Here is an 11,668-nt window from a genome sequence, read left to right as displayed (position 1 = left end):
AAAAAAAACAATGAAACTTCAATATGTTAAAAAACCCAATTCAACTAAAGAGCTCACAGGAGAAGTGATATTTCAGTGAATTTAAAAACATCAGCTTAAATAAATATAGAAATAACAAGAAACCATGTACAAAAAGTAGCTGAGATATTGGCTCAGGTATAATATGCGCTAAAAGGTTCATTAAATTAAATTTAATAGTTTAGTTTTTAGAGCATATCTAGAAAAAGCATTTTTTTTTCTTTAAATCTCCCACTCTATCTGACAAAACAAGATGGTGCAAAAGCCAAATAATTGCCTATAAATACTCATATTAAAGATAATAAAATATATTTAATCACAAGGTATTTTTATTTTTACAACTTGGAATGAATAAAATTAAAAATGCAAAAATAAAAATATTAATGTCAATAAAATCCAAAACAATATTTATTAAATTTGGGCTTACATATTTAAAGTTCTGTATAAATTTACATGAATTTCTATACATTGATATTATGTAGAAAATTTTTTATAATAATGATACTCAAGAAAAATATTACGCTTTATGCTTACGCTTTTTACAATGGCATGAATATTGATTGTTGCTCACCTAAATTAAGAATGCAAGAAATGAAAATGTGAATAACTATAAAATATGTATCTATGTTTATTCATATCAATACATATTTAATGCAAATATTTTCATTTAAAATTGTAAGTAAATGTACATAAATTTCTAATTATTTCATTTTTTTTACAATAATATTATGAAAGAAAAACATTATGCAGCACAATTATTTGCATAAATTTTCAAAAATGGAAGCTATTCAGGTGGGAGACATGAACACCAGACATATTTAATAAGTTTATGCCAGATAGATTTGGATTAATGAATTGAGAGGAAAAAAAATAAAAATTATATTTATAGGGGGAAAATAAAGCAATATTAGTTAAAAATTTAAAAAAAAAAACATTTTAAGTTATAGATAGAGTTGAAAGCTAAGTATAATGATTAGCACAAGAGCAAGAATGATATTACAAAGGTGAACGTTACTTATGTACTAGAGTAAATCAGTATCTATTTTAAAAAAATAATGAATAAATAAAAACATTCCTCTTGTTAGTCGTCTAGAGCACCATTGAAGACTATTGTTTCTAGATAAAACTAATTCATGAAGGGGTGTAAACATTCCAGACAAGATTCGCATCAAACCTGAGAGTAAATAGCAAAAGCTCTTTTCTTTGAAATATTCCTTATTTCCTGTGACTGTAGTGAAACTTTTTTGGTTAGAGAGACATTACACGCTCCATCTAACTTAATGTTGAAAATAATATCCACAGAATTGTGCGAACTGTGTTTCTAAATGAACGTTAACACCTTGAATCAGCTATAGGCAGCTGAAAAATTTACAATCTCACCAAACATACAATTATTGATTAATTTTTTTTTCACAACTCCTACATACCACATGTACCCCCAAATTCCGAAGAAAAAAAATTGTAGATATAGAATGTAAAAATAATTTTTATTGAAAACCCTACCTAACACAGAATTACAATGCACAATTTTTTTTTAACGATCGCCCCACTTCAAGTCCAACCACATAATTTAAAAATACATCTTAACATATATTATTGGCAATTCTAAAAAACATTACCTTTATATTTTACAAAGGTAGCATTGACTTAAATGAAACAAAATATTAAAAGAAAGATGTTTAGATAATTTTAGTTTAAAAGAAGATGATTTGTGGATATAAATAAAGATTTATGGGTACAAATAAATGATATGAATAATTATTTTGAAACATAAACAGAAAAAGAAATATCATGGCATAGTCAATATTATTATTTTTTTCCTAATATTTGTAAATTCAACATAAATCTTTTAAATTGAAAGATTGACGTATAAACATCTATTTATGCCTTTTATGTGAAACAGTAGTCCAACCATCATCTTCTTCATTCATAGATAAATTTTCTATTTCGTTAGTGACAGAACAAACTGACGAGACCTGAAAAAATTAAAACTCATTTAAATTTGTACTCGTACATTTTAAAACTGATAAGATAACTACAGAATTCAAGCATAAAAATCAATATGGTAACATTAAATATTTATTAAAATACTCCACACAAAAAAAAACTGAGTAAAAAAAAAAAAACAATTTTAATAATTTTTTTTTCAGTAACTTTTCCAAACTAAAAGAAATTTCAAAATATTCAAAAATCAGGAGAATTTTTAACTAAACCAGAAGAATGAGCAATTATTGTAAAAGTTAATCAAAAAGTACTCATTAAAATGAAAATGTTATCATTCTAATGTTTCATTATAAACTAATGAGCCATAATATTGTCAAACAACAATTTCAAGAGTTCATCTTTCCTAAATAAATAAAGTATCATACAATATTTCAAATTAAAATAGTTACTTCTTTTATGATAGTTTGCATTTATATCCGTGGAATTTACATAGATGCGGAAACTTTTGAATGCTATGCTATGCTAAATTTGAGCCAGGCATGTAAATGTTGAGTTACATAAGAATAACAAACATTTTAAGCACAAATTCTTATAATTCTTGATAGGAACATTCTTTAACTCTTGTTTCTTGTTTAACATTCTCTTGTTTCAAATTAAAACAGTTACTTCTTTTATGATAGTTTGCATTTATATCCGTGGAATTTACATAGATGCGGAAACTTTTGAATGCTATGCTATGCTAAATTTGAGCCAGGCATGTAAATGTTGAGTTACATAAGAATAACAAACATTTTAAGCACAAATTCTTATAATTCTTGATAGGAACATTCTTTAACTTAGGTGTATAGATAAAAAAGATTAAAACCTTAAGAAGTATGAATAAACATATAAAGTATAAATAAATATAAAAAAATTAGGAAATTCATATTGCTAAATTTTTATCTTGGATATCCTATACAAATTATATACTACAAATTAGTTAGAGAGTTTGATTAAGAGGTACAGAAAAGGACATATCACAATAAGTATTTCATTATTTATGAATAAGCATCTTTAAAAATGGAAATAAAAATGATAATATACCATTTTTTCACACTCTTCAGATTTAGAAATTTTTCTTGTTCGACTAGATGACACTTTTACTTCTCTCATTTCACGAAATATTTCATCATTTGGATTGCTTAAAGATAACCCATAAGCACAGCAAAATTTACTAGACACCTTTTCAAAAAAAGTCAAATTAAAATCTTTTTTTTAAAAGAATAGAGAAATTTTGGTAAGAAAACAAATAACAATAAAATGTTTGTCAAATTTTATTAAATCTTATTTCAGAAATCTAATCACTTTATAAAAGTTACCTGCAAAATTTAAAAAGATTCATGAGTACCTAGTATATAAATTAACAAAAAATGAAACTGTACGAAGTATTGCTTAAAAAGGAATTTCAATTTTTTGTGAAAATAAATGATCATACCATTGATAATGAGTGCTGTCAAATATAACTAAGCTTAACTTTTAATGCTGTTGCTCACTCTTTTTATTGAGTTTAGTGTACATTTTTTTTACTTAATAATTATATCTTTTGCCAAATTTATAAAAATAAAGAGTAATATTATTAAAACTGGGCTTGTAGTAACTTTTATTGAGCAAAAAAAGAAAGAAAAAAGTACTGTCTCATATTATATGAATTGAGTATAAACTTCGAGAAGTTATGAATCAATTATTTTAATTAAAAGATTAAAATCAACTACATAAATCTTTTTTTTTTCTTCAAAAAGACATGAATACAAAAAGGACACAAATACAACTTTAAAATAATTTTAAATTTTAATTGACAAAAAACTATTTATTTCTTAAGGTTTAAAAAAGATACAATCACAAAAAAAAAGCCATTAAAATAATTTGAATTAAAATTTTAACTGAGCACATCCTCAAAACTGATAGTTCATCAACAATTAGACTTTAAAATATTAAGATACCTCTGCTAGACTACCATCCTCAAAGTAGGTATCAAATTCATTTTCCAGCATTTCACCAAGATATTCTTCTATTTCCTCAGGTTTAACATTTTCTGTTTAGAAAAAAATAAATACATTAAACAACGATCTATACGAACAAAACAAATTCTATTGATTAAAATTATTAATACATATTTGTTTTTAAAACAAATAATTTTCGTTTATTTGCCAAATCCACTAATTTAAGTAGGCAGATATTGCAAAAATATTTTCAGTTAACAATTAATGTAAAAATTTCATAACAATACTTTTTTTTACATTAATTTAACTGTTGAATATAAAAGATGTAATAATGCAGAAACTAACTGCTAAAAGGGTTTTTTATAAAAACAAAGTAGTTTCATCCTAAAATAGTAATTGTTAGAATAAGAGATGCAAGTGGTCCCAAAATATAATATCATTCAAACAGTGTCTAAGGAGTAACAATAGGAATGGAGAAACACATGTATAAATGATGAAAACTAAGAAAACTAGAAAGAATAATTTACATGAAAATTAAAAACTTTTGTGGGTTCATAGTTGAAAGAGAGAAAGGTTGGTATTAAGAAATGGCAGAGTGAAGTATTTTAAGTATGATTAAGTAATTTGCGATTATAGATTTTTTAAAAAAGAGAGAGAGAACGTTAAAACACAGTAAACAAAACAAAGTATTATACATTTTTTTAAACTTTACCATATTGTTTAAAGTAGTTCTCTACTTGAACTCCAAGCCACGCTTCCTTTTCTTTTGCATAAGGTCCACCCATTCCAGCATCAATAGCTGTCTAATAAAATCAAAAGTAACTTGATAAACTAAATGAATAAATACATTCCTACTGATTGATAAATAATATTAATAATGTTGGATACAATGAACTAGAATTCATAAATGCAGATATTTTTTATTGCATAGAATAAAAAAAGAGTTTGACATTAATATTAATTTATACATCCTAACTTTAATTTTAGCTAAAACTATTAGAACTATTTTAATCAGTTTTTAAGCCTTTAGCTAACTAAATTAGCAATTAAACCAGGGTCTGCACTACGGACTTAAAATTATTAGCCAGTAAATTAGTCAAATATCAATAAAACTAATTTTGTGAAGTGATTATTTGAAAACTATTTTTGCGAATATGAGAGAATCCAATTAGGACCACGTCCGTGTAATCTCGGGCGACAAGAGTCAGAAAGGCTTGTTCCACAAATGATAATATTAATATCATATATCACTGTGATGGGTGAAACTCCATGTCTTGAAGGGTAAATTAACAGAGTAGTACATATAATCATAGTACCAGTAGTACTCATTATCATATTGACTTAACAGAAGAGTTTTGGGTTAACCTTAAAGAAGAGTTTGGGTAACCTTAAAGTAACAAATCTAAAGACTGATCAGGGAATGAGTCCGCAAAGCCTTCGTATTCTATGACCAGACCATTGATCAGATCCATGATCATTCCATGAAACATGCATAGAAAAAAGGGTCTAGGCTATCAAACATCTGCATAAAATATTTTGGACAACAAATTTGCAATTTTTAATAAGGTTCAAAAAAGTAAGTGGGAAGGTTTTCCTATCATGTTCTGAAGCAGAATAATCACCAAGTCTTGGCATTTTCCAGACAGCGGCCTGTAAAAAACTAAAAAAACAGTCGAGGTCAAACCCATAAAAGGACTAACCAAGGACAGATAGGATAAACTCAATGGAGCAACAATCCTCAGGTAATGTACACGTTTTTTTCTTCAAAAAAATTGCATGTTTAAAATCTATTTGGTGGTTATAATTGGCGCAATATGGAAATATACGCTTATGTATCCAGTTTCGATCAAAATTAGTCATATTTTTGGTAGATTTCCATGTCGTGATCAGTGGCAGAATAATCGCAAAGTCTTGGCAATTTTCGGGCAGCAGCCTGTGAGAAACTAAAAAAAAAAATAATTAATTACAGAAAGAGTACAACTCAAAAGGTATAACTCCTAGCCACCCCAGGCAAACATCTACATGTTTTGTTTTGCCTTTAAAAAAAATTTGCAAGCTTAAAATCGATTTGGCACCTTGGCGATTGCAGTTCAGAGTACGAAAATAGACCTCACATTATGACTGCTCATGTTTTATTTTTCATTAATGTAACAAAAACAAATAAAATTGAATTTATTTTCAAATATCTCGGTCAAATTTCAATAAAATCCATCACCTTATTTTTGAAACATTATTAAAGGTATGAAAATATAACAAAATTTCTTAAAAAATAACAAACTAAAAAAAAAGGAGCCTTCTAACTTTTCTTACTTTAAAAAAAAAGTTTTTTTTGCTTAGGGATAATCAATCAAATTAAATATTTCATTAATTTCTATACAAATTTAATTTTAACATTTTCAATAATGTCTCCAATTTCTAAAAATGTCTATTTATTTTTTAAAAACTATTGTTGGAGTAACTAGCAAATAAATAATCTCATATAAAGCTACTTCTGTCTAAGATGTTAATAAATGCAAATTTAAAATATATTATTCCTACTTGAAATCCAACCCAATTTTTGAAAATGTGGCGAACGTAGCATAAAAATACACTTTCTTCAGCCATTATTAGATAAAATATAGCAATCACAAGGATTTTATCACAGAAAATATGAGAAATATTTATTTATTTTTATTAAATTAACAATATGTGATAAAATAAAAATTTATATCTATAAATAAAACTATTAAATTTCATTATTGAAAATTGGAATTATTAAGCATGCGCAAATTTGTTTATTTATTAAGAATCCTAGTTATATCTATTTCTGCTCGACTGAAGAATTAACTAACTCTTTAAAAAATTGAATGATAGAATTCACGAAAATTTGCCTTTCTAACGATTAGTTTTAAATGCAAATGTGAATTTTTGATAAAAATAAATATCTATATTATTTATAGTTATATTTAAATTTTTATTAATAATTCAACAACAAGCACATTTTTTACTCAACTTCCTGAAAAATTCGCCGGCGCCTTTCCACATTTTTAACATGTTGGTTTAGAATGACTGATGTCGAATGTTTTGAGTGTCTGTTAAAGAATGCAAGATTGTATGAATGAATTATTTCTTGATACTTTTTTTGATCTTATTTGATTGAATTTATTTCTTACTTTAGTGAGGAATAATATTCAAGATGATGACAAACAGGGAATGAGCATTTATATGCGATGAAGTTCTCCTGGCTTTTCGGATATGATGACTAGAACGGATATCTGAAGTGAATGTGTAGCAACTTTGAACCTATTTTATAGCGTTTGGTTGCTGCGCGTTTTCCTTGTTGTCAATTACAGTCTGATCCGAACTATATAAATAAAAATAACTCATTTTATTGCAACAAAACAATAGTTGGATTTTCCTTGAGAATACGCAACAAAAATGGCTAAAAACGTTCTGCTTTTTAAGAATTTAGTCTCGTACAATACATTTTATTAATTTATTTGATGCCTTCTATATTAATGTATGTGTTTTTAATTCTAGTTTTGCTGGTTAAACGAATTTTCTAACTTTGGAAAAGTATCTGAAAAAAATTCTATCAAATTAATTGCCTTACTTTTTATTGCTGACTTGAGTAAGGAGATTTCCATATCGTGATCTGTATCAGAATAATCTCCCAAGTCTTCATAACTTCTAGGCAGTGGCCAGTGAGAAAATGAAAATAACTTAATAATTAATCTATTTGGTGATTGTGGCTGGCACAACAGATTACAATACTGAAATATCCCCAGTAATTGAGTATTACTCCTACTTTATGAATTGATCCTCATTTTATGATGTACCAATTGAAGCTTTTCATGTTTAAAATAAGACCTTTCATTTTAGCTACTGATACAGGAAACCTATAGTCCTGTTTGCTATTTTGCAGTATCATTTTAACACTCTGAGTGTTAAACGGGTGTTTTCTATAGTTAAAAAAAATTTAACTGATAGTAGGTCCAGCTTGGCTTTGCCAACCTTGGAGGCACTGCTAATAGAGAAGTGCAAAAGTTCCGAAACATGCTGCTATGATGCAGTGTTAACTGAACAAGACTTAATAAAAGCTACTTATGTTTCTTTAACTGGCGAAAAAGTTTAAGTCTTTGATATAATTATGTATAATGATAACAATATAACGAGGAAAGTGTTCGTTTTATTAAAATTTATTTTTCATTTGCTTTATAATTATTTTGTCTACAATTCTTTCATAGTAATCTCATTGCATAATGTAAGTTTAAAAAATAATTAATACTTTTTTTAAAATCATTAAAAAAGTGAATAATATAGTTAATTTTAATCATGATTTAATAATCTAAGATGGTCTATATATTGTTCAGTAACTAGTATTAATTTTCCATTTTCAATATTTTTCTATTAATTATACCCTTCTAAAGTAATGTATCTTTAAATTTATGCACAAAAATATGAATAAATTTGTTCCGAGTTACACTCCTGAAGAGACTCCCAAAACTCCTGATGTTTTTAATAATATCTCCTGAAATCCTTTTTACAAAGTTACCAGGTCTGCACTCATTAAGATGTCTGGGCTGGTCTGTTCTTACCTAAATAGTACAAACGAAATTTTGTTTTATTTATTGAATTTCAAGAGAAGAAAGACAATGTTCCGCAGTTTTTTTGTTATTAAATTATTTCTTTTCATATTATTGTTAAATAAAGGTGAACATATGCATGAATTATGTTACAAGGCCATCAACTCTTATTCTAAGTGGTCCTCAGCATTATTTATGATAAAAATACTTAGTGATATCTAGATAACTTTCATTATTAAGAAGTGTATATTAAACCCTCAACAGGGAATAAAAGTGTATAAGGTTACAAAAGATTGATTAATTGTATTTTTATTGTCTGAAAAATATCTTCACCATGGGTGCAAGTCTTCCGTCCCCAGGACGGATTTCCGTCTTTCGAAAATGTCCGCGGACGGAAACAAGACTGACTCGAAGACGGAAATCGGAATTTTTTTTTTCTTCTGTCCTTAAAAATATTTTTTAGGTCTACGTTATTGGTCTACTTTCTTATGTCCTGTTGTTATTTTATCAAAAGACAGATGAATAAATATTTTTTTTACAGTATTTAAACTTGATGTATTATGGTAAAGCTTTCTTATTGCTTATGTCGAGTGGGTATTGTGTATGTTAGGTATTTCAGTCAAAAAATTTTCAGTCTTGGCCTTTTTTCCAACTTGCACCCATGATCTTCACTTTTCTAAAAGTGTAATAGGTGGCATATTTCAGAGGTATATTTTGTGGCATGCCTACTAATTTAAAATTAATAAATTTCATTAAATGTTGATAGAAGATAATTGCTTTAATTAATATAACTGTTTTTATTTTATTGACAAAAAAATTTCATCTAGAATAGTCTTGCTATAGATTAAGTCAAATTATCGTTTCAGAAAGTTAACTGAGTAGCCATTGAATAAGGAATAATGTTAAAATGTAGATAGGTTGGTAGTAAAATTGAAAATGTTTTTTTTTGTTTTGTTTATTTACAACAAAAGATAACATAATATTTTAAGCCCCAAATTGAAAGCACTACAAATACATTTAATAGATACCGTGTTAACTATTAATTAATATTTTCTATTAAAAATTTGAAAAATATCCCATAGACCTGTATAATTAAAAATTTTAAGTTAGCTTATTTGTAACTTAACTACTCCATTTAATACTCAGATGCATTTGTTATTTTAAAGTGAATATCAAACGAAGTTTCCCTTTGATAGTTAGTGTATATAAAGATTTTATACTTAACATTTTCAAAGGGCACTCAGCACCATGAAAAATTATCAATTGTGTAATATTAAGTAATAGCTGAAACTGGTTCTTAACAATTTTTAAATTATCCTCATGTATTATCTTATGTGTGTATTTCAAAAAGTAATACTGACTCATCAAAATAAGAGAAAAATTTTTAGTTCATGAAAAATTGGTTACCCTAAACAACTATCACTGTGCACTCATTTTTTCAAAAAAAAGTAAATTAAAGAAATTATTAATTATACAACATGAAAGCTTTTTTCTTTAATTTAAACTAAAATTTTTGAGATTATAAGCATTTAAAGATGCACTTTTTAAAAAAAAAAAAATTAATTTAAAAATTAATATACTCTCTCCGAAAAAAGAGAAACTTTTAAAAATTTAACTAGTGCAGAATAATACTTACAAAATAAACATCTGTAATAATCAGAATTAAACCAATTAATGCAAATAATTTTATCAGTGAGTTAATTTTTTTAAAATGGAATATGGATAGAAAGGCAGTGTTTTTAAGGGAAAATGTTTAGATAGAGTTTCCTGCCAAAATATTGATAAAAATAAATTGATGTGAAAAGTTAAAATGCTTAAAATACAGCACTACCCAAGATACATTTTGCTCCTTCAATCAAAAGCAGAAATGGAAATTAAGTGCTTGACTTAAAAAATTTTTATATTTTACTTTTCGGTTTATGCTTAGAATCACTGAACAAATTTGTAAATTGTATTATGATTTAATTCATATTTTCAAAATACATTATTTGTACTAAGAAATTACAGTGGTTACAATTTAGTGGTCTGAAGAAAAAACCAAAACAATTTTTAGTACAGTATACGTATTCTAGACTACTTAAAAAAAAGTACAAACTGAAAAAAGTATAATTTGCTCTACTTGAGTACAATGAGACAAGTTTTATTGCAAGAAAGATGATAAAATATGCTATTTTTTAATTTCCGAGTTACTTTATTCTGTTAAAAAAAAGTTCTAACAATTTTTCCAGTTGAATTCTATTAATGGAGCACTAAGCAACTCATAACAGTTAGAAATAAATATTAAGGAAATTGTAAAGGTACTGCTCAAATTAATATTCTAAAGTTTGGTTTCAATAATTTCAAAATGAATATACTTTTAGCATTTGTGTTCAAAAGTAATTTTCTGGATGAACTATCAATTAAAATAAAAGGATAATATTAGATCAAAAATCCATATCTTTTGATTGTTGAAACCAATTATTTTTAGAACTGTGTTAGTATTTGTAGAAAATGTGATGTTCTAAACACATTAAAATCAGAAATATTAGGACATGAAGCTAAAAATAAAACAAATAAGAACAAAATGTTTTTATCAGAAAAATCAAATTTCAGAACTGCTAACTAAGATATTAATCTTAAAGCTCTATTATTTTAAAATAAAGAAATTTACTTTTAACTTATTATTAAACCATTAGTACGGAATCTTGTAAATTCCTATGCAACCCGTGTCATTTTTCATTACTTTCAGGTAATTATTTTTTTATTCGTTATGCCTGTTATTTGAATGATCAATGTGATGATGATAGCATAGATGGACTACATCACCAGATTAATATTTTTAAGATTATCTGGAACTATAAAGCTAAATATTGGCTAAATCTGGAACTATAAAAAAACTTGAATTGAATATTTCATTAAATAAAATTTTTTCTTTAAAAATGCATCTTGTAATCGGAAATATGAAACATTTCATAAGTTTTGTAAATACAAAATTAATTTAAGTAAAAGAAAAAGTGAACATGTACTTCAACTGTTTATATTTTAGTTTAATAAAAAAAAAATTTTTATCTATTTATGTAAAAATAAGAAACTTTATAAATGCTAAGTCGATCTAGTATTCTATTCTTACACCCTTGGCCAAAGAATGCCTGCTCTTTGTTCGAAAAGCTTACACCTATTAGG

The 11,668-nt window shown here is 26.1% G+C and overlaps 1 protein-coding gene across 1 annotated transcript; it reads right to left on the bottom strand.

Moving 5' to 3' along the window:
• Positions 1–404: 404 nt before the first annotated feature.
• LOC107437988 (pre-rRNA-processing protein TSR2 homolog) lies at positions 405–6,725 on the bottom strand. Its single transcript, XM_016050140.4, has 5 exons — positions 6,480–6,725; positions 4,654–4,744; positions 3,942–4,033; positions 3,046–3,183; positions 405–1,994 (listed from the first exon to the last, which is right to left on the bottom strand). Exons 1-5 carry the CDS (start codon positions 6,543–6,545, stop codon positions 1,896–1,898), a joined length of 486 nt encoding a protein of 161 aa, XP_015905626.3. The 5' UTR covers positions 6,546–6,725; the 3' UTR covers positions 405–1,895.
• Positions 6,726–11,668: the final 4,943 nt, after the last annotated feature.

Source organism: Parasteatoda tepidariorum, chromosome 1 (assembly GCF_982258835.1).
Source record: "Parasteatoda tepidariorum strain Cologne lab strain chromosome 1, Ptep-v5.0, whole genome shotgun sequence".
NCBI lineage: Eukaryota > Metazoa > Arthropoda > Arachnida > Araneae > Theridiidae > Parasteatoda > Parasteatoda tepidariorum.
The sequence above is the reverse complement of the archived record's forward strand: the minus strand, read 5'-3'. Positions and strand labels throughout refer to the sequence as shown.

Coding starts and splice junctions, on each gene's coding strand:
- LOC107437988 (XM_016050140.4), bottom strand. CDS start 6,545: ATGGCTGAAGAAAGTGTATTTTTATGCTACGTTCGCCACATTTTCAAA. Junction 4,745..6,479: donor AAAATTGGGTTGGATTTCAA/GTAGGAATAATA, acceptor TGATTTTATTAG/ACAGCTATTGATGCTGGAAT. Junction 1,995..3,045: donor CTGAAGAGTGTGAAAAAATG/GTATATTATCAT, acceptor TAATTTTTTCAG/GTCTCGTCAGTTTGTTCTGT.